Source organism: Macrobrachium rosenbergii, chromosome 35, assembly GCF_040412425.1.
Source record: "Macrobrachium rosenbergii isolate ZJJX-2024 chromosome 35, ASM4041242v1, whole genome shotgun sequence".
NCBI lineage: Eukaryota > Metazoa > Arthropoda > Malacostraca > Decapoda > Palaemonidae > Macrobrachium > Macrobrachium rosenbergii.
This window is the reverse complement of record NC_089775.1, coordinates 3,895,633-3,922,661: the sequence shown is the minus strand read 5'-3', so window position 1 is coordinate 3,922,661 and position 27,029 is coordinate 3,895,633. Positions and strand designations below refer to the sequence as shown.

General features: G+C 39.3%; 3 protein-coding genes across 5 annotated transcripts in view; 1 reads left to right on the top strand and 2 right to left on the bottom strand.

Moving 5' to 3' along the window:
• LOC136856380 (ATP-binding cassette sub-family G member 8) overlaps nt 1-3,077 on the bottom strand; it is a 50,165-nt gene extending 47,088 nt beyond the window's left edge. Inside the window, exon 1 of one of the 2 annotated variants that reach the window (XM_067134200.1) lies at nt 2,818-3,077. The gene's annotated coding sequence lies outside the window, so the exon portion shown is untranslated. The remainder of the gene's footprint in view (nt 1-2,817) is intronic. The other variant, XM_067134199.1, reaches the window with a different exon arrangement.
• Nucleotides 3,078-3,850: 773 nt separating this feature from the next.
• Nucleotides 3,851-13,891, top strand: LOC136856378 (ATP-binding cassette sub-family G member 5). Of its 2 annotated transcripts, none has more exons than XM_067134195.1 (13): nt 3,851-3,997; nt 4,895-4,967; nt 5,471-5,592; nt 5,716-5,917; nt 6,325-6,469; nt 6,583-6,709; nt 6,913-7,058; nt 8,094-8,304; nt 8,894-9,011; nt 9,429-9,522; nt 10,980-11,118; nt 12,011-12,214; nt 12,596-13,891. In XM_067134195.1, exons 2-13 carry the CDS (start codon nt 4,914-4,916, stop codon nt 12,954-12,956), a joined length of 1,923 nt encoding a protein of 640 aa, XP_066990296.1. In that variant the 5' UTR covers nt 3,851-3,997; nt 4,895-4,913; the 3' UTR covers nt 12,957-13,891. The 2 variants fall into 2 exon arrangements, with proteins under 2 accessions (XP_066990296.1, XP_066990295.1); XM_067134194.1 differs by having other exon boundaries at nt 3,858-3,997; nt 5,471-5,588; nt 5,712-5,917.
• Nucleotides 13,892-14,339: 448 nt separating this feature from the next.
• Nucleotides 14,340-25,026, bottom strand: eIF3g1 (eukaryotic translation initiation factor 3 subunit g1). Its single transcript, XM_067134196.1, has 9 exons — nt 24,919-25,026; nt 23,619-23,659; nt 22,924-23,015; nt 21,645-21,791; nt 21,117-21,281; nt 19,712-19,868; nt 18,906-19,063; nt 17,005-17,087; nt 14,340-14,456 (listed from the first exon to the last, which is right to left on the bottom strand). The coding sequence occupies exons 1-9, from the start codon at nt 24,933-24,935 to the stop codon at nt 14,438-14,440; spliced, it is 879 nt and encodes a 292-aa protein (XP_066990297.1). The 5' UTR covers nt 24,936-25,026; the 3' UTR covers nt 14,340-14,437.
• Between the last annotated feature and the right edge of the window lie 2,003 nt (nt 25,027-27,029).

Below are 27,029 nucleotides of genomic sequence, written 5' to 3'. Positions count from 1 at the left end.
ATTTAAGCTCCTTTTATACAGGTAAGGCAAGAGACACACCTGGACAGGTGCGACAAAGGAAGAACAACAATAAACAATTTTTTTTACCTGGATTTCAAATCTTCAAATCATTTATTCAAGGATAAAGGCGAGAGATATGTATATACAACCCACTCTCTTCAACTTTCTACAACCTTGTAAAACCCTTCTACAACTTCCTACACGCTTCTAAAGACTTCTGCAACTTCCTACAACCTTGTAAAACCTTCTACAACTTTGTACAAGCTTCTGAAAATCTTCTACAACCTAATACAACCTTGTTAAATCTTCTAAAACTTTGTATAAGCTTCTAAAATCTTCTACAACCTAATACAACCTTGTTAAATCTTCTAAAACTTTGTATAAGCTTCTGAAAATCTTCTACAACTTCCTACAACCTTGTTAAACCTTTCTACAATTTTGTACAAGCTTCTAAAAATCTTCTACAACCTCTTACAACCTTGTTAAACCTTTCTACAACTTTGTACAAGCTTCTAAAAATCTTCTACAACTTCCTGCAACCTTGTAAAACCTTCTACAAGCTTCTGCTACTTTCTACGAACCTCTTACAGTATCTACAACCTTCTAAAGCTTCTACTGCTTTCTACAACCTTCTACAACATTCTAAAACCATCTAAGACGTTCTGTAAACTTTCTACAACCTTCCAAAGCTTTATACAACACTTTATAATTTTTACCACCTTTACAATTTTATACATTTTAAAATTTTCTACAACCTTCTACAACTTTCTTGAAGATTCTGTAATCTTCTACAACTTTATACAGCCACCTGCAAGATTCTACAACTTTATACAGCCTTCTACAACTTTGTACAACCTTCTAAAACATTCTACAACCTTCTACAATCCTCTATAACTTTATACAGCTTTATACTACTCTCTACAACCTTCCAAGACTCTACACATTTTACAATTTTTTACAACTTTCTACAACCATGTACAACCTTCTGCTACAACCCTCCACCTCTTCACAACAATAAAACGCATCTCACGTCGGAGAGAGAGAGAGAGAGAGAGAGAGAGAGAGAGAGAGAGAGAGAGAGAGAGAGAGAGAGAGAGAGTACGTATACATGAATGTATTTGCTAAATTAGTGATTAAATAATATATACATCTGGCAGATTAATGAATATTTGAAGAGAGAGAGAGAGAGAGAGAGAGAGAGAGAGAGAGAGAGAGAGAGAGAGAGAGAGAGAGAGAGAGAGAGAGAGAGAGAGAGCCCGCAGGATATAAGTCCAGGACACTAAGAACTTTGTGTCCTTGACTCAAGACAAAACTCAATAATGATTCTCTTCCTGTAATTTTTTAATTCCCCCCCCCTTTCCCACAGGGGGGATATGTCTGAGGGAGTCCCACAGGTGGTATTTGTGGGAGGGGGGGTCCCACAGCCCACGGTAATGGGTGGGGGTTTTTTAGGGTAACAGATTTAAATTGGAAAATTATTATTATTTATTATTATTATTAATCCAACTTTCCAGAGAAAAAGGGGAAGAATGAGAGGGTATTCTGGGATGGGGTTGCAAGCCCTACACCCCCTCTGAATTAAACCACACGTTTACAAGCAACAAACACACGCACAAACACATTCACAAACACACACAATCACAGACACAAACAGCCTATCATAAAGAGTGTAACGATTCAAAACCATTCCCGATCCTGCAATGACTTTATGGCCGTGGCTGAGAGAGAGAGAGAGAGAGAGAGAGAGAGAGAGAGAGAGAGAGAGAGAGAAAGAGAGAGTACTGTCTCGCAATGCACGATTTTTGCATTTAAAAACTACCTTGAAATTCCTTATGCATGATGGAATCATTGCGTCAACGAGAGAGAGAGAGAGAGAGAGAGAGAGAGAGAGAGAGAGAGAGAGAGAGAGGAGAGAGAGGCTGAAAAAGAGTGCGTTCTGTCATACAATAAAGCCTAAAAAGTTGCTTTATTCTGAAACTTCTATTCATCTCTCTCTCTCTCTCGCCGGATACACGCTCCGCGACTTCCTTTTGTCTCTGGAAATTCTTTCCTTCTTCCTAAAACACCTGGAGGGGAAAAGAGAGAGAGAGAGAGAGAGAGAGAGAGAGAGAGAGAGAGAGAGAGAGAGAGAGAGAGAGAGAGAGAGAGAGAGAGAGAGGTTCGAAATCTCATGTGAATATTACTTTCACTGGAAGTGAAATATATATATATATATATATATATATATATATATATATATATATATATATATATATAATTTACTGACCTTCAGTTTCACTGAAAGTTAAAAATAAGTATATTTTTACCATCTATAAAATATTTTATTTATAAAATAACCAAAACGTGAGTTATAAAATAATAAATATAAAAAATTAAATATAAAATAAGAAACATTAAAATTATTTTTGGAAATTCAAATGATTTTATTTAAAAAAATATATATATTCTTCACATCTATTTGAAAATTGACTGAACAATCTATCATTTATCTATCTCAATTCCTCAGTGAGAAAAAAAGTCAGGAAGGCTGGGAAAAAATTCAGGAAAATACAGGAAAGCTGAAGGGAAAAAGTCAGGAAAGCCGGGAAAGAAGGAAAAAATAAGGGGGGGTTTCCTTCCCCGAGGGAGCAATGCCCCCATAATTGTCCTTCCACTCTTTCACGTATATCTATAGAAAAGACTCTATCTAAATATCTATTCTATATTTAATCTATAAATATATTAACTATTTACTATAAACAATCGTAGTAGTATTAACAGTAGTATCTCCATTCATAAAAATATAATCTACTATAAGGTAATTCACAATAAACATACCGAACGCACCTTTAACCAACAGTATAGGGGTCCCAGGTTCATATCCTTCCTCGGTATATTTTCACTATTTTCGCGACTTATTTCAACGTTTTCACACCGTTTAGCGGCTCCAGGGTACACTGCACCATCTCACCGTTCACTGTACTTCACTATACGCGGTTACAGGACGCCATTTATGGTGAAAATAAAGGGAAATGCGAGGAATTTCGAGGCGGTGATGGTGAGTTGAAGTCACCACTAGACTGAGTTGGCTCGAGTGTATGGTTCGCGAATTTCGGGTTTTGGGTCGGTTTTAAATTTAGCGTCAGGTTTAAGTCGTTATTTTCATATGTTTTAATATCGGCTTAACGTCCGAATTAACAATATATATCAAATAAACCACAATAACCAATATTTAAACCAAACCACAACCAACTGCCCCTCAAAAACAACATAAACCAACACAAAACCGTAAATATAAAACATCCGTAAAAAAAACAAAACATCTAACTTCAGAAACCTGCGTTCCTTCATATCCTCGCTCGACCAATCACAGGCCTCGACAAGCCCTGACGTTTAGATCCAACCAATCAGAGTCGTCATAGTGGTTATGACGTCACACACATACGCCAACAGGTGGCAGGAGTGTTGACAACTTCACGACAGACAGCCAATCAGAGACGAGGAAATCCGTGACGTCAAAGTTTATTAACCTGTCAGGCAGGGTTGCGTTCAGGAGCCAAAAAGTGATGGTTTGGGAAGGTGTTCGTATGTTTTGACGAGAAATTGTTTGTTGTAACGTTATTTTAATGGGTATTTTGTGGTATATTATTATAAATATAATTATTTATGGATATTTCATATTTATAAATGGCGAAAAATGTCATATTTTATTAATATATACGTGAAAAATAATCATATATACAACTTGAAGTTCAAACCAACCAAATCGAACACAATCATCCATTAAAAAACCCTAAAATAATTTCGGTTTCTCGCAACTACAAACTTCATGAACGCAACCATCCCATTCCCACCCTCACCTGGGAAGCTCAGTCGACCACAGACACTCGCCCAGTCAACAGAAAGAGTCTGCCACAAACAATGGCTTAGTGAAATCTTAACATTTTTCGATAAACAAGACATATTTCGGGGGATTTCAACCCTGCGAGTGATAGAGGAACCATTAGGAGACAGTCAGGTAAATATTGACGGGTGAAATTAGCCGTTATTACGTTCGCGTTACTTAAAATAACGGTAAAAGCTAAAACATTAAGTCATTGGTTCGTTCAAGTAGGTTACGTTAGCGAGAGAAAACGGTTTTGCCGTTCTCAAAGAACGGGACTTCGGTCTGGTGTAGTATTTTATAATTATATTTATTTGTTTTTATTTATATTTATTTATTTATATTGATTTTTTATTTATATTTCATTAATAGCTCTAATTCATAACTATATATATAATATATATATAAATATATATAAACAATATATATATATATATATATATATATATATATATATATATATATATATATATATATATATATATATATATATATATATATATATATTATATATATATATATATATATATATATATATATATATATATATATATATATATATATATATATATATATATATATATATATATATATATATATATATATATATATATATATATATGTTAGACAAACCGTGAAAAATAATTGAATTCATAACTTTAATATTATTATTATTATTATTATTATTATTATTATATAATACCTGTCCATTTGACCTGCGAATTACATGTTACACACGTGAAAAATGTATATACAAATATGTGCTGTATTTTCTTATCAAATAAGACCACTTAAACCCTGTGATGCACCAGAGTCAACTAACTATCAGGTACAAAATTCACTGCTATGGGTCAACAGTAGTTTTAAGGGCACATGGCTGCATCAGCCTGTTCTTGTCAAGTGTCATAATTGAAGGAGAGAGAGAGAGAGAGAGAGAGAGAGAGAGAGAGAGAGAGAGAGAGAGAGAGAGAGAGAGAGAGAGAGTTCCTCTTCTTCGATAAAATATTAAAATAATTCCTTTCCTCTCATCAGGTCCACCTCCAGAGCAAACATGATGAACAGCGAGTTCGTCCTGGAACTGATCAGCGTCTTCCACACCGGCCCGGTACGTATAAATACCACACTGCCGCTCGCACCGGATAGCTGAGGCAGGTTTCAAGTTTCAGTCGACGCTTAATCAACCCTTCCCGAGACCGTCGTCTTGTCGAAACTTAAAACATTCAATTCGCCGAAGAATTGCCAAACGCCTCTCCTGAGAGCAGTGATAATGATGGCAATATCGTCTAATACGGGAACAATTTAGGTTCAGTTTTTCTTATCTCGATGACAAATCGCCAAATATAATGACTCACTGTATCCAGCATATGCCAAATTTACTTCACAGTACCTGACCAGGTTTTCGGAAACGTGGCAACGACGCGAACGCGCCAACTGACCAGGGTTCCTCGAACATGTGGCAACAGTGGGGATACGTGTATCAATCATGGCTGAATGTACCAACCTCAAAATTCCCAACCACCTTTATGGGAAAAGTAATGATGCCATATGTAGGGTCCGTGTATTTATCTCTTAACCTTGACCTTTGTCTTCATCTTCTTCTTCTTCCAGGTGGAACCAGGATCATGCGTCCAAAAGCTGGTGGGAAACGTGCCCACCGGGGTCATCCTCAAAGACGTTTCCCTGGAGATCCACGGGGGAGAACTCATGGCAATCCTTGGGTCTAAAGGTTGGTAACGAGTACCTCTTCTTCAGGTTGGTCCTACGTCTTCTGTTTTCTGGAGGTCAAACAAAGTCCAAAGAAAGCCTTTGGGTCCAAGTCTCCCTTCCTAAACGAGTGCCTCTTCCTCAGGTAGCGGCAAGCGCGCCCTTCTCGAGGTGATATCCCGGAGGGCGCAGGGTCCCACCAGGGGCCAGATCCTCCTGAACCACGTGCCCATGTCCCTCCGGCTCTTCCAGGACTCCTGTGGGTACGTGACCCACAAGACTCAGCTCCTGGAGGGACTCACGGCCAAGCAGACTCTGGAGTACGCCGCCAAGCTCTCCCTCAGTTCTAAGGTGGGTTGAAGGGATGGTCTTGGAGTTTGCTTGAGAGAAGGAGGTTCAGTTATTGGTCCATAGGTTCAGTCACTGGTCTGTGGAGTTTGCTTGAGAGAAAGAGTTCAGTTATTGGTCAGTAGATTCAGTCACTGGTCTGTGGAGTTTGCAGGTTCAGTCACTGGTCTGTGGAGTTTGCTTGAGAGAAAGAGGTTCAGTTATTGGTCAGTAGATTCAGTCACTGGTCTGTGGAGTTTGCTTGAGAGAAGGAGGTTATTATTGGTCAATAGGTTCAGTCACTGGTCTGTGAAGTTTGCTTGAGAGAAGAAGGTTCAATTATTGGTCTCAAAAGTACCCAGTTAAACGGGCTGGTTTAATTAGGCAATACCCCATAAGACAACATAACCTAATCCTCTAATCCTCTCTAGATCGGAAGTTCGATGAGGTCAACCCGCGTACGCCAGGTCCTAGCTGACCTGGCCCTAACGCAGGTCGCCAACAGGTCAGTGGACCACCTCACGCCCTCTGAATACCGGAGGCTTGTCATAGGGGTCCAGCTGATTAAGGATCCACGTGAGTATCGTTAACGAGTCCCTAGTAATCCGCTGAGCAGATAAAAATCTAATTTTACGCCATAATAACTTTCCATCTGTCGTTCCGCTATACGATCAACCCTTCCGTTCCAGTGGTGCTCCTGCTGGACGAACCGGCATGGGGGCTGGACCCCCTGAATACGTACTTCGTGATCTCCATCCTGAGTAATCACGCAAAGAAGTACAACCGCATCATCATCGTCACGATGGAGAAGCCCAGGTAAGGGCACGGAGCCCCTCGGAGAGGTGGCGACTTCCAATTGTTTGTTCCTGGTGTTCTCGAAGTTAGGTTTTCCTCCTGTTACACCTTCCAAACCTTCTCACTGTCAATTTCTCTTTCAGCGCTGAATGAACTCAACGTAGGTCCCAGCACTTGGCCAAGATCCTATGCATTCTATTCCATTCTATTCTCCGTTCCCATAGGTCCGACATCCTGCCATTCCTCGACCGCGTCTCCTACCTGTGTCTTGGGGACGTGGTGTACACAGGATCGACGCGCCTCATGATCGACTACTTCAGAAGCATCGGCTTTCCCTGTCCCGAACTGGAGAACCCTCTCATGTATTACCGTGAGTACCCAGTTGTTTCTGTACGTTGTTTCAGCTGCTGGCTGAACGCCTCGCCTGAGAGCAGTGGTAGTGAATGACAGTACTCGTCTCATACAGGGCCAGTTTGGGTTCGGTACTTCCTGTACTGACAATGTATCAGTGTTGATTGTAGTTATGCTGTTTTTGCAATTTTACCAAAACTGTATTAACTTTGGGTATGCTGATTCTGTACTGATTAATTACCATTGCTGATTGTGCATATAGTTCCCGTACTGACAGTGTATCAATGTTGATTGTGAGTACGCTGTTTTTGCACTGCCATTTTACCAATATGTTAATTTTGGGTATGTTGATTCTGTATTGAATATTCACTGCAGTTTAAGCCCTTAAATCATGTTTATGTTGACTTCTTACCTATGTTACTGAAAATTTAGGAACCAAAACATTAATCACCATCCTCATACATCTTACAAAATTCCACCAATCTCCTGCATGCTTCCACTTCCATATTTACAACGCTAATTTATCCTCTCAGATTCTCACCACATGCCAAAACCACCTCATACTATTTCCCAGTATTCAGAAGCCACATCTATTTGACGACCTTCTTGTAACACTTCGGACGTGAATCTTGGAACTTCGTGATCGCAGCTTTTCAGAATCTCTTCTGGTTTCTAAGTAACTGCTCATAACTCTGATGTCAGATTGTAATAGAATAGAATACAGAATTTAGGCCAAGCGCTGGGGCCGATGAGGTCATTCAGCCTGAAACGGAAATTGACAGTAAAAAGGACTGAAAGTTGAAACAGGAGAAAAACCTCAAAGCAGCTGTACTATGAATCAATTGTCAGGAGGGTTGAGGAAAGTAAGATGAAAGAAAGAGAATATGATCAGAGGTACAGTAAAAGGAATGAAAGGGGTTAAAGCAGCTAGAGGCCGAAGGAGATACGCTGCAAAGAACCTCAAATAATGCCTACAGTTCATCGCATGAGGTGCACTGACGGCACCATCCCCCTTTGGAGGTCAGACTGTAATAAAATTTTCTTATTTCCGCAGTGTGCCTCTCCACTGTCGACCGCCGCTCGCGCGAGAGGTTCATCGACTCCAACAACCAGATTGCCGCCCTAGTGGAGAAGTTCAAGCTCGAAGGAGGACCCTACAGGAAGTACGCGGGGCCTCCTCCGGATGTGGATCATTCAGAACACAAGATTCCCCTCTCGGCGTACGGCAGGCCCGGGGTGTTTTCGACCCTCTTCGCTCTACTGGGGTAAAGTTGATTTGCAAAACGCTGTTTTTTTATCAGATTAGAGAATCCCTACAGAATCCCAAAGTTTGGGGACACGTAAAATAAAACGTGGTTCATATTCGAAGGTGATCTGAAATGGCCTTCCTCTCGTCTAATGCTTATTACAAATCTTCCCCCGTAATTCATCGCTTTTCTATTGTAAACAAAGTTTGGGTTGGTTAAATTGATGTTTAGGCTTCTCACCTGAAAGGCTGATATTTTACCCAAGATGATACAGTTCTAGCAAGTAACGGTGAAAAGAAACCACATGGAATGGTGAAAGTGTTTGAAATGAAAGATCCTTCTTTCAAGTATCAGTAACGCAGACACCACCCTACTTACGAACACTCAACTTACAAACATTCAGAGATATAAACAAATGGGATCTAAGTTCAGATTTTGTTTTGCGCACCTATTCTGTACATACAGTACTGTATTGATTTTATATCGTACTGTACTGTACTCAAATAGGCACGAAGAGTAAGTAGGGCGGTGTCTGTAATCTGTCATCGACCCGCTCGCGTGCCGTAGCAAATCGAAAAACTTTAAATGAATTTCCTTTCGTCTTCAGAAGGGGCTTTGCCATGATGAACCCGGCAGGCTCTGTCGGCTTCCAACAGCTCTTCTTCAGGTTGCTCCTACTCCCTTCCTTCTTCTTCTTGCTGTGGAACTTCTACTTCGAGCTGAAGGTAAGAACAGTGTCGCTTGTCAAGGCCGCCCAAAGGCTCTTCTGCCTAGTGGGAAAGATGTAGTGTGGGGCGTCCAAGAAGCAACTTGACCCTGTGGGCATCCAGATTCTTTTTTATTGTTAGAATATATTAATATTCAGAAGATACAGTGAACTCCAGTTTGTCTTTGATAATTATCATCTCTTACGCCTCCTGTAAGATAAAGTTATGCAGTAACTTGGTTTCTCTTAGAATGTAACTTTAGAATGAATAATAATGTTCTATGCTAGACATACATACAGTACCCCTATGCCTTTCAAATTCCTCATAAAAACTGCACAATATTATTAAATGTGTACAGGAATTCCTGCATATTTTGCAAGTTTGTAACTGGTTTCCATCAATAACATTAATTAATTGACGGTTTCGTTATTCCAGCCCCTGCAGCGTTCATTTCTAAGTCGTGGGGGTCTTCTGTTCAACTGCATAGCGGGAACGGCATATCTGGCCGCGGCTTCTACTTCGAAGACTTGTGAGTATGGAACGAACTCGTAAAACCTCTCTTCGTATCACTTAACTGTGTACTTTCTTTCAAGTGTTGTAAATGCCCTGTAGGAGTCTACCACTTACAGTGTACTGAACGAAGGAATGACAGGGTCTTTGAAGCATTCTACAAAGTTACCTGTATGGGGTCTACAACTTACAGCGTACTGTAAGAAGAATTTATAGGTTCTTTGTAGCATTCTACAGGGTGCCCTGTAATGGTCTACAACTTACAGCATACTATAAGAAGAATTAAAGGGTCTTTGTAGCATTCTACATCATACCTGTTTGTTGGTTTGTCCAGTATAGGTCCACACCAGTCTTTCCACCCCCTTAAACACCTTACGAAACTTAAATGCTATCTTAGAATTGAATTGAATATAGAATTTAGCCCAAAGGCCAAGCACTGGGACCTACGAGGTCATTCAGCGCTGAAACGGAAATTGACAGTAAAAGGTTTGAAAGGCGTAACTGGAGGAAGACCTTTAGCAGTTGCTCCATGAAACAATTGTTAGGATAGGGTTAAGGAAAGTAAGATGGAAGAAAGAGAACATGAAAGGAGGTACAGTCAAAGGAACGAAAGGGGTTGCTGCTTCCTCAGAGCGAGAGAACATGCTGGCATAAGCCAGCCCAATGTAAATCAACCCCAAGTCTCGAAATATGCCACAGTGGTTTGTTTGAAATACTTTATAATTATGACATCCATAAGCACATAATGGACATATTTTTGTAATGAAATAAGAGTATAGTATATTGAAAGTAACAAAGGTAGCAGTGGCTTTCAAATGATGATATCCACGTACAAGAATGAAAAAAATCTTATCATACAAATCTTGGGGTGTATTGAAGTAGTTTTTACACAGTACAGTATTCGACCTTGCTTTTAAAGAAGCCCTTTTTTTTATTAAACCAGGTCAAATTGTAAGCTTATCTCTGCATTTGGATATAAACTTAGGCCTATAAACCTCAATCTTTACAATCATTCTGTGTTCTGATAAAAAGTCAAACCTAAAAACATGTTTTGAAGATTTTCCTGTATACCAATAAAATCTCAACCCTATAAGCCTCTATCCCCTGTAAGGGGAGTAGTGCCGTCAGTGGGCCTCATGCGATGCACTGTAGGCATTAATTAAGGTTCTTTGCGGCGTGCGTTCAGGGCCTAGCTGCAGCCCCTTTCGTTCCTTTTACTGTACCGCCTTTCATATTCTCTTTCTTCCATCTTACTTTCCTCAACCCTCTCCTAACAATTGATTCATAGTGCAACTGCTTTGAGGTTTTCCTCCTGTTACACCTTTCGAACCTTTTACTGTCAATTTCTACTCCAGCACTGAATGACCTCATAGGTCCCAGTGCTTGGCCTTTGGCCTAAATTCCATATTCAACTCAACTTAGCCCCATCTGCATTCCGATAGAAACTTAGGCCTACAAATCTCCGTCTTCCAACAGTCGCTCAACACAGAACGAGATACTACCACGAAGCCAGAGAGGGTCTGTACAGAGGTCCACTGTTCATCATGACTTACAACCTGTTCTCGATACCCGTCTCGTACATCAATGCTATGGCTGCTTCTGCGATTGTGTTCTTGTAAGTACGGTATTTCTTTTCGTTTGTAGGCTGCGTATCTCATCTTTTGAAAGACCAAAAAAGGCAAATAAATATTTAGAAATCGGTCAGTTTGAAACCACATAAATTTAGGCCAAATATATTATTTGGAAATCACATCAGAAATAAGATTTTTACGTAACTGGTACGATCTGTAATGCCATACTGCATAGGGATGAATCATAGAAGTCGAACATAACTATACCCAAAATATTTTGTAGAAGCACTAAATGCAACATTTAGTGTCCAGATTTAAAATGAGCTGCGTAAACTGTATTTTGTTTAATGTACTTGTCCACCTGAATTCCCATCTCGTCTGTGGCATCATCTCTGACCCTTTCCAATGATCCCAATGATTTCCTAGGCCATTTTGATTAAAGGCTCCTCTAACTATCTTGTTACATCCAAGAGCATCTTTATCTTTTGAGATTTCAAGTTGTTTTCCAGAATCTTAAACAAGATACTGTAAGAATACCAAAGCAAATCATTTGAGAGAATAGAATATAGAATTTAGGCCAAAAGCCAAGTGTTGGGACCTATTTAAGGTCATTCAGCTCTGAAACGGAATCACGGTAGAAAGGTTTGAAAGGTGTAACAGGAGGAAAACCTCACAGTTGCACTATGAATCCATTGTTAGGAGAGGGCTGAAGAAAGTAAGATGGAAGGAAGTGTATATGAACGGAAGTGCAGTTAAAGGAACGAAAGGGGTTGCACCTGGGGGTTAAGGAAAGGACGCTGCAAGGAACCACAAGCACTGCCTACAGTGCAACACCCGAGGTGCACTGACGGCACTAACCCCCAACAGGGCAAAGTACTACAAGAACATCTTTGCGAATAGTGTAATTTTAAAAGTCAAAACGTTCTTTACTGACAGCGGGCTTGGTTTGGGCGACACCGCAGTGGAAGGTCCTGACTGGATGGGCTGGGTAATTTTCGGATCAGTCCTCTGGGCGGTGTGGGCTTTCGTCGAGCAGCAGACCATTGCCCTCATGATGATCGTGAAGTCTTCGTACTCGGCGGCCGCAACTTCCGTCAGCCTGACCACGTTCTACCTCCTGATTGCTTCTGCCTCTTTAAGGTTAGTGGTGTGCTGTGTTTTGCATTGGTCGGCAGTTCTGAGGCGCCCAACTGCGTTGCTTTTTGGCTTATACTTATTTGCCTATTTTCTTTGGTTTTTCAGAAGCAAATTCAACTTTGCATTAAGTGCGCGTCTTTCTGCAACCCATACTTGAGTCTAGAAGTCTGCGTGGCTTATACTTTTCGTCTATTTTCTTTGCTCTTTCAGGCAGCAAATTCAACTTTGAACTAAGCGCAGGTCTTTCATGCAAGCCATACTCAAGTCTAGAAGTCTGTTTCCTAATCAAACTCCTTCACTTTTAAAGAAAATCACATAGAAAAAGAAGTTCAAAGACATTCCCTTTTACCGCTACGTTAAATTCTGTTCTTAAACTGCTTCCAGGTCTCTCGTTGGCCTCCCAGACTGGCTGTATTACCTGAGCCACGTCATCGTTTTCCGCTACGCTGCGGCAGTCTTGCACGAGCAGGCGTTCCTCGACAAGCTGCCTAATCTGCCAGTGAACAGCACCGCAGACTGCCCCGACAACAACGCGGAGTACGGATGCCGCTACAGGAACGGAACCTACTATCTTCTGGAGCGTTACCACTTCCCTGAAAATGGCCTAGACCTAGGCCGCCACGACTTGGACCTGTGGTACAACTTTGGGCTCTGTTTCTCGTTCTTCGGGGGAATGCTGGTGCTGAACCTTGTCTTGTATTTGGTGCCTTTGCCGTCTTTTATTAAGTCAAAGTTTAGAGACTGAATGGGTTGTTTTAAACGCCCGTTAGATCTGCTGGTATTGCCTTGCGGGTTCTGGTAGGCAAGCAATGAATATTTGAGCAAAACTGAGACTAAAGTAACAAAACAAATTCAAATATAAACTGATAAACATCACAAGAAATCGAGCAGAGAGCCATGACACTTCAAAATAAGTTCTAAAGCAAAGGCTCTCCAAAAATCAAATACATCAACTCCCCAATTCAGCTCCCAGTCTCTGTGCAAGGTGAATGGTACCTATTTATTTATTCATCACTACAAAATGGCACAATACCCCTTTTCAAATCTAAGAGAAGGGTCTCCAAGTAGTCCTGTATCACAAGGTAGGGTTCTTATCAACGCAATCTCATTTTCCATTTCAATTCTCGCTTCCATTATGCTAAGACAGCTTTCGAATCATTAGAAGTAAGTTATACTCACATACATCTTTCTTTCCATTCTCATGTGACGGTTACGAAACCTGTTGTTGTTTTTAACTTATATTTTAACCGTAGCATAGAGAAGTTGTCTAACCAGTCCAACAATTCAGTGAATACCAAGAAATTACCCTGTAAAGTGTTAGGTCTTGTAAGGTTTATACATTTACAAGGGAAAACCTCTCAACTTCAGTATCAAAAGAGGTGATTAATATTCAAAACCTGAGCTATACAAGAAGAATTGCCCCTTCAACCATATTTTTGAAGTCTAAAACTAACAAACACAGACAGGATCGTGTGACAGATTTTACAGCTTTTTTTAAATTGAACACAAGAAACTTAATCTTGTTTTACAGACATCCAGTCATATACCTTAAGTCCAGAATTAGCTGAAACAGACATGACTATACGACAGACATCACAGCCTGGCATGGTTAATGTTATGCCCTACTATAATGTGAATCAAGACAACTTCTCATATGATAAATAAATGTACTTTATGAATCCCAAATTGTTTTATTTAAGAGATAGTTTAACCAAATAACAAGATTAATATTCTATATCCTCTCATATGGCTGGCTGGAAATGGTTCGTCATAAAACAAATATTCTGTTTACAAATACAATTCTTGCTTAAACCTTAACCAGCAACTGGGTAAAGTGAAAATACATGATGGGTTTGTGTCCAGTAAATGTCATCCAACATTGATCCACATTTGCCAATCACTCAAGAACATCCCTTTTTGTTTGTGATGTACCAGACTCTCTACAGAAAAAAATTGGTCAATGGAGAATGCGGCCAATCAATCTCTCTCTCCAAATGGTTGCCCAAATTCTTTCCTCAATTTCGTCTTACCGTAAATTACAAAGTGTTGTTCATACCATCGCTAAAACTACAACACAAACCAGATTCAAAACCACGATTTACTTACAATCTAGAATAACACTTCTTGGTCTCTTTTAACTTTTATTTTCCTTTTATATTCTTAGAAAAAGGATCATAACAAGATTTCCGACGTCCACCTGAAAACCAATAGAAGAAGAGCGCCTATTCAATGGGTACCAGATGGCCTGAAAAACAGAGAGAGAAGAAGATCAATCAATGAGCTTCACTAGAGTGATGCCTAAGTTCTGAAGTGGTGTGAACTGTCCCACTTCCCAAAATTAAGCCTGTGGTATAAAGCAACAAGCATGAATGAATTTAGGCCAATTACTGACTTTGAAAAATACAAATAATTATGATTTTCCAGTTCAATATTACTATCATTTAGAAGATAAATCAGCTCTTCATATGAAACAAGCCTACAGGGGCCACTGACTTGAAATTCAACCTTCCAAAGAATGTGGCATTCATCTGAAAGACGTTATAAAAGACAAAAGGAAATACTTAAAGAGAGCAAAGACAAATAAAAAAAAGAATAAATTAATAAGTAAACAAATAAAAATATAAACCACTAAAATACAAGGTGAATTACATGTCAGAAAAGGCCTTAAAATCGTTCCCATTTCAGAAATACAAACGTCTCATTCATGTTTACTAAAAACCTCATCAAAGACAGTTCCAATAATACAAACTCATATGTCTTGTAAGAAAGATTTCCTCTTCTTTAGTGAGATACAAAATACAAAATCAGTCAAGGCCCAACAACCACTGGAAAACGGCTGGACAAGAAACAGAATGAGGCACTGAACATGCTACAAAAACACTCACACCTAATGCCTATATACTTGGGCAATAAGAAGTCCCAAGGATATTTGACTCCGGTAAAACTGAGACCTATGAATAATAGTATTTTCATATGCGCATGAATTAAATATAGTGACTGATACAGTACATTTTTAAACATACAAATTTCCTGTGCTCACTACATTTTATCGGACGTGTGGATAGAATATAACTAACTTTATATGACACATGATAAAGGCCATATTGGAACTTCAATTTGAATATCAAATGTAGGCCAAGCACTGGGACCTCTGTGGTCATTCAGCACTGAAAGGGAAACTGAGAGTGAAGGAGGTTTGAGAGGTGTTACTGCACTAAGTAACAATTGTTAGGAGAAGGTGGAGAGTAAGATGGAAGAAAGAGAATATGAATGGAGGTACAGTAAAAGGAATGAAAGGGGTTGCAGCTGGGGGCCAAAGGTACGCTGCTAAGAACCTTAAGTAATGCCTACAGTGCACCACACAAGGCACAAGGTGCACTGACAGACTAACCCCCCTACGGAGTTCAACTCAGGTTCATTCAAGAAATACAAAATTACAGACAATCTGAAAATAAAATCGAAGAAAGAAAAAAGCAACAGAGTACAACTAAGGGGTCTACCTGAATGACCAAATGAGGTCTTCCAAAAATAACCAAGGATGATGATACATTAAAACAGCCAACTTCAAATTGGCTGCCATTTTTTTAAACGTTCCTCACTGTGGGCACTATTTCCTGGACCTTACTGCCAAAAGTAATGCAGGTATGGAATATCTGCACCACTTAAGATACCTCAATGTCAGCTAGTGCTTTGCATTTCCTCAGGTTTTATATAGAGCAGATTTAAACTGGAATAATGACAGAAATTGATTGACTTGCCATATCCAGACGATTCTGTTTTGACCAGCAAAACGCCACAAGATTTACAAAGCCTGCTTAATAGAATGCATCATATATCTATAAAGTTTGCTTAATAACAGAATTCATCATATATCTAGTCCGACAGGATTCAAAATAAATCAAGGAAAAACAGAAAGAGATGAAACTCAAAATAAATCAAAGAAAACCAGAAGTAATAAGGACAGATTATGCACAAAGGGATGAAATGAATTTAAATGGAAAAGGATTAATGAGGTTGAATTTTCCAAATATTTTCGAAAAAAAATTACATAGAGTACAAATTCTCTCGATCTGGAATTTTGTGAAAACCTCGAAAAGGCAAATAAAAAAAATGGCCAGGTGGAATAAGACTTGGAAATCAAGTGAGGCTGAATCATGATACAAGAAAAAACTATTGTTAAAAGATTTTTCAATCTGAAAATAAAAATTCAAGACAAACATTAAGAGTCAGGTGGGAGGATAGCATGAGAAATGACACTGCAAAGGAAATTGCACAAGTTTCCTATGTGGATGAAATAACGACGAGAGGGAGATGAAGATGACTTGATATTCCCTTCACGCAAACCCTGGAAAGAAAGTCAAGACAATGTCAGCTGGCCTCCTGTGGGCACCAGAATACAGAATAGAAGCCAAGCGCTGGGACATACGAGGTCATTCAGCGCTGAAACGGAAATTGACAGTGGAAAGGTTTGAAAGGTGTAACAGGAGAAGGTGGATAGCAAGATGGAAGAAAGAGATTATGAATGGAGGTTCAGTAAAAGGAATGAAAGGGGTTGCAGCTGGGGGCCGAAGCTGCAAAGAACTTTAAGTAATGCCTACAGTACACCACATGAGGTGCACTGATGGCTCTACCCACCTACAGGACCCACACAAAATTAAAATTTGTAAACTATCCAAAATCTGAAATGGTTAGTCAATAACATCTAAAATACTGGATAATCCAACAAGGAAAGATTCAACTTTCCAACAACATTGAATTTAGGAGCCTTTGGCCTGTTTACGTCATATACTCACTTGGCCCATTCCACACTGAGGATGAGATGATCGTAACCGTATCCATTGAGAGTCTGAATAGCCCTGGCTGCCTCTTCGCGTCTCTGCAAATCAAAGCGGTTTTTAATTTTGGTTTTGTAAAGACTACAGGTTAAAAGATTATGCCATACAATTAACGTTAAAATTATTATTATTATTATACAGTTTAAACAGACCACTGGCCTTAATATATTACAACTCCTTAAAAATACAAAAACTGCCTAAACTAAAAATGTTGTACAGCTAACAATGTCATTATTATTATTATTATTCTGTAGGTACCAGTGGGTGGCATCAATGTCTGGACGAGGGGTTCCTTGGGAAGCTGCCTGTCTCTGTGTTTGAAACATATCTAATTTTTTTTTTTTCTTTCTTCTTTTCTTTTCTTTTCTCTTGCGGCTGGCAGAGTACCAATGTCCTCCTGAAGGTTGTGGTGTTGTCTTCTCTCATCGCAGCTGGGTCACGGGGTCGTAAAAGGGTATGATTAGGGAGGAGACCTTCTCTGTGGGCAGTTGCATTAAAAATTATAGCTGTTTCCCTGGCATTTAATTTATACAGCCCTTCTCTATTCTTCTTCTTATCTTTTTTTCATTAGCCTGCAGCTGGTATATCAGGTTTCCCTAGGATGTACAAGGATTTCTATTTTCTCAGGTTTATTTCCTCTGACATTTCAAACGCGCTCTGTCATTTATTTTCAAAGGGTGAACGACATTAATCCCGGATAACAGCCACTCCCAAATTCCAATCACAATTAGGCCAAGAAGGTCTCAACGCCTCCAAGACCAATTTCATCACCAACCCGTGACCAACCAAAACGCAGCTGAAAAACCAACCTGGCAACTACACCAACCACCCCACCCCCACTTGCTATATATACCCTTGTAACCAGCATGCCATTTTATTTACAACTGAAAACAAACACCAGAACGCATTTGAAACGTCAGAGGAAATAAACCTAAGAAACTAGAAATCTTTGTATGTCCTTGGGAAACCTGATTCACCCGCTACAGGCTAATGAAAAAAAGATAGGAAGAATAGAGAAGGCTCTGTATAAATCAAATGCCATGGAAACTGCTATAATTTTAAATGCAACCACCCTCAGAGAAGGTCTCCTCCCTAATTATACCTGTTTACGGCCCCATGACCCAGCTGCGACGAGCGAAGACAATACCATATCCCTTCAGGAGGACATTGGTGCTCTGCCAGCTGAAAGAGAAATAAAAAAAGAATTAGATCCGCTACAAACACAGAGACAGGCAGCTTCCCTAGGAGCCCCTCATCCAGATACTGATGCCGCCCTTCAGCACCTGCAGCAGAAGGATTACCGCGAGAGACAAAGTGTCATATTATTATTATTATTATGATTAAGTTTAACCATACCTCTGCAGTATCATTCTCAACTTAGGGCTGACACATGAGGCAAGTGGTTCTTTCACAATTAAAATTCAGAGGAAGTCTGTTTTGATTCCATGAATGTTTTCGTTACCTTTACTTGCACTGAATATAGAATTCTGGCCAAAGGCCAAGCACTGGGAGCTATGAGATTACTCAGCACTGAAAAGGAAATTGACAGTAAAAGGTTTGAAAGGTGTAACAGGAGGAAAACCTCAAAGCAGTTGCACTATGAAACAATTGTTAGGAGAGGGTTAAGGAAAGTAAGATGGAAGAAAGAGAATATGAACAGAGGTACAGTAAAAGGAATGGAAAGGGTTGCACTGACAGGACTAACCCTCCCAAGGGTAAGTTACTTTCAACACAACAATGTTACCAATCGATTCTGCCAGCATCTTATCGAATCGAGTTACTATCAAGACAACAATGTCACCGGCTGAAGCTCCAACTACACGATAAAACCGCAGAGCGCAAAATCGCAGCACGATCACCTTGAAGTTGATGAAAGCGAAGCCTTTCGACTGTCCAGTGTTTTTGTCCTTGGCGAGGAAAATACGGCTGATGTCGCCGAAGGATCTGAAGAGTTCTTGGAGATCCTGTTCCTTCGTGTTCTCCGACAGATTGGTCACCCTGACCGTCGCTGTTTCGTCTGTAAATAATTATAAGAATCAGCAAACTGAGTTATACAAATTAGAAGGGTTACTTAATTTGAACAGTGTCCCAGATTGACAATAGAAAAAACATGACTTAAGGGTTGTATTTTCAGAAGGATAACACTTTTGGAAACCTTCTGGTGTACTGTCATTATTACTACTATTGAAAAATACTTGTAGTAGAATATGTCTTAAAATGGAGAAACAAATCCAGCTTTGTAACAGTACAAATATACGATTTTTATCTTTAGTTTTATTTTCAAATATACAGGTATTTGTACAGTTACATATCTGTGGATTTGTTTCATTATCATTATTATTATTATTATCACAGAAGATTTAAATGACCCTTCTAGTCATATTTCCAGACTCTCGTAGGGTTTGCCCTACCAATTTCTTCTTGAAGGCGAACTAACAACTGGACCAAGGAAAAGTTATTAAAGAAGTCAGGCAATCAACATGAACAATGCAAGTAATACTTCCCCAGGTACTGCTCTTAAAATATTAGAGAATGACACTTATGCAAAACATTTTAGAGTGAAAATTACACCACGTCCATCACAAAGCAGAAAGGACACACGACCCCCACCATTCTCTCCGAAAGGAAACAAACACAAAACCCGCTTGGAAGACCCCAAACATACCTCGGCCCCTGGCAGACATCATGGACTCTCCCTTCTTGGAAGCTCCCATCCTCATGGAAGGTGGGACGTACTTTCCAGGGCCGTCTGGAACTCCCATCTTGCTCTTGTCGGCGGCGCCCGGAACCGAGGGACCCTCGTCTTCCACTTTCTCTTCGCCCTGCGGAATGGGAAGAAAGTTTTACTTTGGACGGACATATTTTTTTTTGTCTTGCAGGTGAAAATTGGAGCGTGATGATTATTATTATTCAGAAGATGAACCCTATTCATGTGGAACAAGCCCACCAAAGGGGCCGCTGACTTGGAATTCAAGCTTCCAAAGAATACGGTGCTCATTTGGAAGTAAGAGGAGGTAAAGGGAAATACTGAAAGAAGAGATCTCACTTATTAAAACGAAAAAATAAATTAATAAATAGATGAAAATGTATTCAAATGCAATGACAGTAGCATTAGGGTAGTAATGCATTGCATCAAATCTTGAACTTTTGAAGTTCCAATTGCATACATCCTCAGGTAGACTGTGCCACAGTCTAACGGTGTGAGGAATAAAGACCTCTGGAGTTATGGTGAACTTAAACACTACTGGTAATAAACTCTAAAAGAACATCAACACTAAAATTATGAATGAACTCCTAATTCTGTTTCCAGAATGAACTCAACATTGGGTGAAATAAAATGGTCCTAACCCCATTCCAATCTTTTGTGCAGTACTACTTTCTCAAAGAATGCGATATTAACAAGAAACTTCAAATGGTTTTGTCCAAGTAACAAGTCAGTTTCTGTTTAAAAAAAATGGAAAAACGTTACACAGTTACTTTCATTATATACTTATGAGGTTTTGTGTCTTTTTCATTATAAAATGGCAGGGAAATCAGTACAAATATTCATCTGCCCAAGATCTTGTAAAACTACTTTCTATAGAAATAACAACCCTGTTCATTATACAGTATACTTAAGAGGTTTTCTGACTTTTTTATCATAAAAATGGCAACAAAATCAGTACCAATATCCATCTGACAGAGGTCTTGTGAAACTAATTTATATAAGAACAACCTCTAAACAAAGACGTGAGATACAGAACATCATATATAATTTAGGTAAAAGGCCAAGCACTTGGACATATGAGGTAATTCAGTGCTGAAAATGGAAAACGACAGTGAAAAGGTTTGAAAGGTGTAACAGGAGGAAAACCTCACAGTTGCACTATTAAACTGTTAGGAGAGGGTTGAGGAAAGTGAGATAGATCAAAGAGAATATGAACAGAGGTACAGCAAAAGGAATGAAAGGGGTTAGAGCAGCTAGGGGCCACGGAAGGGACGCTGCAAAGAACCTAAATAACGCCTACAGTGCACCGCACGAGTTGCACTGACAGCACCATCCCCCGGCGGGGAAGACGCGAGGTACATACCAGCAGAGACGTCCGCAAGGGCTCCAACTTGTCCTTGTAAGGACACTGCTTGGTCCAGTGATCTTCCTTGCACAGACGGCATTTGACCTGACCCTTCTGCTGGTCCATGAGCTTCTTCTTCAGGTCTTCCTGCTCGTTCTGGTCCTCTTCCTTGTTGGTCAAGAACTGTCGAAAAGAGGAGGTTGGTTATCTTACTATTTTAACGGGGTTTTCTATCTAAGATGAATTTCAGTATTTCCTTACAAGCAAGGGCTCAGGTCCTCCTTGTTTCTCAGGAATTTAGATAAGAAGTGGTTAGATATTTTAATTACTGTATTCCATTAACAAAGTTTATTGCTCTAAGAAAAATAGGATGTCAAATAGCAAGGTGGAAGAAAGTAAGTCGGAATGGAAGTAAAAGGTTAAAAAGAGGGTATACCTAGAAGCCAAAAGGGATACTGTAAGCACCTTCTAATAATGCCTAAGGTGCACCAAGTGAGGTGTACTTAATCCCCTACACAGAGAAGAGAGAGGGAGAACCATACTCACGTGCATGAAGACATCTTCAGCAGTGATAGTTGTGGCCGGGTTGGGCCCAGGTTTGTCGTTCTTACTAATGCCATACTTGGTCCACGTCTTCCTCTTTGCAATGGTCCTTGCCACGCGAACCTTCTCAATGCGGTAAGAGCTGGTGATCTGCAACGAAAGATTAGGTCACAACTTTCGAAAATACCAACTACAGATGATACACACACCATCCTAATTACAAACGAGTTGCATTCCGGACGGCTGTTTGTATCCTGAATTGTTTGTAAGTTGGGTACCTTACTCTTCAAGCCTATTTAAGTAAAGTATGATATGAAGTCAATATTGTACAGTACAATATATTTTTTCATCCTGAAACACAATTCACTGTACATGAAGTACTGTATTTTATAGAATAGGCATGCACAATAAAATCTGAACTTACGGGTGGCAAAGGGGAGCGCTCTGAACGCAGTTCAATTTGCGATCGCGTTTGTTTGTATCTCTGAATATTTTTAAGTTGAATGTTAATAAGTAGGGTGGTGTCTGCATTAGCAATTGGGCTGACCCAGCGACTAGCTCTTAAATAGGCTGACTTTTAGGTTGAAAACCAAATCTGACAATTACAAGTTGATTCTACTAACAAAAGATCGACTGAGTTAAAAGCAGTTCAATGGCTGCAAACATTACTTACTATGTTTACATGATGAAAAAGCTATGGCAACCTGAATTTTTCTTAATACATGATGAAGTTACAGGGAGCTGAACACGTGCATGCATTATTCCCTTTCTGAATGGAAGATAAAAGTACGTGAAGCTAAGCAGCCACATATATTCTTTCCCACTTTGAGGCGACCATTCTATTCAAGTCTCTTCAGCAAGTTCCCTGCTTTACGGAACATGCCGTAACACAGTGTAGAGTAAAATAGAACAGAATTTTGGCCAAGGGCCAAGCACTGGGACCTAAAAGGCTATTCAGTGCTGAAATGGAAATCGAAAGTAAAAAGGTCTGAAGTGTGTAAAGGAGGAAAACTTCGCAACTGGACCATGAAATAATTATAAGGAGAGGGCTTAGGAAAGTAAGATGGAAAAATATGAATAGAGTTACATTAAAATGAATGAAAGGGGTTGCAGCTAGGGGCTGCAGGGAAACTGCAAAGAACCTCAGTAATGCCTACAGTGTACCGCATGGGGAAGTAACACCGTGTAGTCATTACGAATCATAGTATCCAATGAATTTCCAACACTCCCCTTCGCCCTGTGCACCTGCCTAATTTGACACCAGATACCTGGGGACTCTCACCTTGATCTTCTTCCCCTCATCATTGAAAGCATACTCTGTAATAGTTTTCGAATTCTTGTCGCTCTTCTCGACCGGCGCTGGTAGGCTTCCTCCTGAGAGAGAGGGGAAAAAAATTCATTAGTGTATTAACAGAACCAAAATTTTTCTTAGTTCTACAGTCAAAATCAGAGTTTTATTTTATTTAGTTATTCAGAAGATGAAGCTTATTCATTTGAACAAGCCCACAGGGGCCAGTGACTTGAAATTCAAGCTTCCAGAGAATATGGCTCGTTAGGAAGTGAGTGAAGGTAAAGGAACATACAGAAGGAAGAGATCTCACTTTTTAAAGAGAAAAGATAGATGAATAAATTAGTAAATAGATAAAAATTTAATAAAATGAAAGGAGAATAGTATTAGGTAGTAATGCATTGCATCTTCACTTGAATTAAACAAAACAGCTCAGGGATTGAAAGAAGTTTAACCATTTAACTAGATGATGGAATCACACTTTACAATCTCATAAAAGATGGCTTTCACCAGTCTGATTTAGTGAGGGTCTACAAAAGTGAGTGAGAGAGAGAAAACCATACACCTGATCCACATGGTACGTAGAAGATTATAAAATGAAATCTAACTAAACTTGTATGATATCTGTGAACAGGAAAGATTTGAAATGACAACAAAAGTCATGAAAACTAATAAGAACATAAACTCACCCTCTACCTCCTCGACTTCATCGGCCCAACTGGATTTGACTCTGAAAGATAAGAGTCAAAATTAGTAAATCTCCAATGAAAACTTTCTCAAACATGAATGCATGATCACATACACCTTTCCAAAGAATTTTTGGGTCTTTGTGAAAATCACCCCTTTCTGCAACTGGGAATTTGCATATCAATACATTACACAAAAATGGTTAAACCAGATTGAAATTTGGGCAAGAAATAGCTACAGACAAAAGACAGGGCATGGAACTAACTGCATTATGACCTTGTGATGGGAATAACCTATCCTAGAGTGCTGTGCACTGACCTGGCCAAGGAACCTAGCCTTCCCTTAACCCCATCTATCCTAGGGCAACTTACTTCGACCTAGCCGAAACTTTGCCCCAGTGGATAACCCCAACGAGACATCGTGCATTGACTAGCCTAGGAAAATGTGTGCGGTACTATTCTGCGGTATTAGATTTTGGCCTTGAAACAATATGGAAGGTGGTGGTAAGACTTCAAACCACCACGGCGACCTGGTTTCCGCCAGCCGCTGAACAGAATATTTACGCCATTTTGTCCATATTTTTTTGTTAATGTTTATGGTATTTACCATCATTGTTTTATTGGTAAATCTAAGCAACAGCTCCTCATGGACTATTACCCTGGAAATTGATTTTCCTGTACTTTTAGTGTTGCTTAACCAAAAACTCCCCTATTGCAATGTGCATGTGTGATATCATTGCAAGATGGCCAGCATACAACTTCTGAGGTTAATTACGGGTTAATTACAGTCGACCGATAGAAAATAACGGGAAACTCTTGATTTTTTGTTTATTTTATCCTATTTTATACTTATACATTTATAAAATCAATTTAAATATTTTAAATGTCATAGAAATAACCTAAAATACTTAAAATAACTTTAAATTGACTAAAATACGTAAATACGACCATACGATTCCGTAGACGTCCCCACGAAGCAACCCCATGACGGACCCCCTTATCCAAATTTTGAGGTTATTTGAACCTCTTTTATACAAAAGCTACTTATAAAATCAATTAAATTACTTAAACCGTCTTTAAAAACACCTAAAATACTTAAATTACCTTTCAATTAACTCTTACATATGTAAAATAAGACGGCACGATCCCTCAGACGTCCTCAATAACCTACAGTGTGGCAATGACTTATCCCCTTATTTAGAGGTTACCGGAGCCTATTTTATACATATATCATTACAAAACTACTTAAAATATCTTTAAAATACTTAAAATATTAAGTAAATGGGGTAAATATTAGACTTACTCTTCCGAAACAGGCATTTTTCACCGTAAATATGTAGACTTTTGGGACACGATCCGGGGTTTGTTTACATTCGTGGGCTGAGAGGCCGAACTGGGACGATGGTTCCTTTTCCAAAATGGCAGAATTGTCGTTTATTTTATAAGATTTTATATTATTTTAATGTATTAATTGATCATATATATGTATAATGGTTAAATAATTATTAAATTTTATATATTTTTTGGATTTATGGGCTATAAAGATATATATCGAATATTTTTAATTAGAAAATTGTAAGAAATTTGTGGAAATGGGAAAATGTCCGGTCGCGAACTGTTGGCTAACTTGATGAAATCTTATATTAAATAAAATGTTTTTGGTTTAAATGTATATAAAATTGTTTATTAATGATAAAATTATATATATGTTTGATGGATTTGAGGGCCAGAAACGACAGAAATAAGAAACTCTCCGTTTCAATATTACAAAAATATCGGGAATTTTATAAAAAAAATTTCTGGTTAATGAAATATATATTATGACGGTGACTCGCAATTTGTAGAGAGAGAGAGAGAGAGAGAGAGAGAGAGAGAGAGAGAGAGAGAGAGAGAACAGGAGAATGAGGAGAGAGAGAGAGAGAGAGAGAGAGAGAGAGAGAGAGAGAGAGAGAGAGAGAGAGAGAGAGAGAGAGAGAGAGCACCTCCCATCACGGCCGAAATTCCAATCCTGATTGAGACCAAAATGACCCTGTCTGTCCAGCCTAAGCTAAAACCACCCTGTAAAAATTCAGTCTCATTTTGGCCAAAATCTGGTTTAATTTTGGTTGAATTATGGTTAACTGGTTTATTTTTTGGTTAAATATATAAATCTATAGGTTTATATATCTATATATATGTATAGAGTAGGATATATGAGTTTATATGTTATAGATTCTATAATGCATTGAAAATTAATAGATATTCAGGAAATTAAATTAGAGATTAAATGGCAGTGAGGTGGTTTGGCACTGTAGGGGGAATGGGAGCATTTTGAGTCTCTCTCTCTCTCTCTCTCTCTCTCTCTCTCTCTCTCTCTCTCTCTCTAAATCTAAATCTATCTATATATCTCTGTCTCACTCTCTAAATCTATCTATATATCTTTGACTGTCTCACTCTCTTTCTCTCTCTAAATCTGTCATCTCTCTCTCTCTCTCTCTCTCTCTCTCTCTCTCTCTCTCTCTCTCTCTCACTCTAATCAGCGCGAAAAAGATTTGCACTGATCGAAAGGGTTCATTTACCCATCTCTTATTTTCCAGCCCAATTCCCATTCGTCCTGAACCTGGAATGGAACCGGAATGGGTTCAGAAATCCCTTCATTCCCGTTCCTGATTCCAGATGGCCCCGTGAGTCCTTGCCTTGAGGCCCTGTCGACAGTGAGCCGCCCACAAACAACCCTTACGTCGTATTGAAGTGTCTTGGAAAATCTCTGGACAGGTAGAGAAGGTCATTTGAGGCTTCGAGATTTTTGGTCTTTCAGGACCAGAAAATGGTCTCAGACCAATGGGAAGTCCAGAAGAAGGTCACAGACCAACTTCTAGACCAGGGGAAAGGTCACAGACCAACTTCTAGACCAGAAAGGGATTCACAGACCAACTTCTAGACCAGAAAGGGATTCACAGACCAACTTCTAGACCAGAAATGGATTCACAGACCAACTTCTAGACCAGGAAAAGGTCACAGACCAATGGAAAGACCAGAAAACATATAGGTCACTGACCAATTAAATAGACAAAAAAGGGCTGAAATTGTTGAAGTCCAATTCTAGACATTAAAAGTTCACAGACCAACTTCTAGGCAGAAAAATGGCTGAGAATTGTCCACAGACCAACTTCTAGACCAGATAAAGGTAAAAACCAACTTCTAGACCATAAAAAGGTCAGAGACCAACTTCTAGACCAAAGAATGGCTGAAAATTGCCCACAGACCAACGCAGAGATCAGAAAAAAGTCACAGACCAACTTCTAGACCAGAAAAGATCAGAGACCAACTTCTAGACCAGAAAAAAGGTCACAGACCAACTTCTAGACCAGAAAAAAGGTCAGAGATCAACTTTTAGACAAGCAAAAGGTCACAAACCAACTTCCAGACCAGAAA

Bases quoted from the DNA above. Each gene is read 5' to 3' on its own strand.
- LOC136856378 (XM_067134195.1), top strand. From the start codon at position 4,914: ATGATGAACAGCGAGTTCGTCCTGGAACTGATCAGCGTCTTCCACACC. The intron at 5,593-5,715 runs GTAACGAGTACC...TTCCTCAGGTAG, and splicing joins ATCCTTGGGTCTAAAGGTTG to CGGCAAGCGCGCCCTTCTCG. The intron at 7,059-8,093 runs GTGAGTACCCAG...TTATTTCCGCAG, and splicing joins GAACCCTCTCATGTATTACC to TGTGCCTCTCCACTGTCGAC.
- eIF3g1 (XM_067134196.1), bottom strand. The intron at 23,016-23,618 runs GTGAGTTTATGT...CCTCTCTCTCAG, and splicing joins TGAAGTCGAGGAGGTAGAGG to GAGGAAGCCTACCAGCGCCG. The intron at 17,088-18,905 runs GTGATCGTGCTG...TTTGATTTGCAG, and splicing joins TCGCTTTCATCAACTTCAAG to AGACGCGAAGAGGCAGCCAG.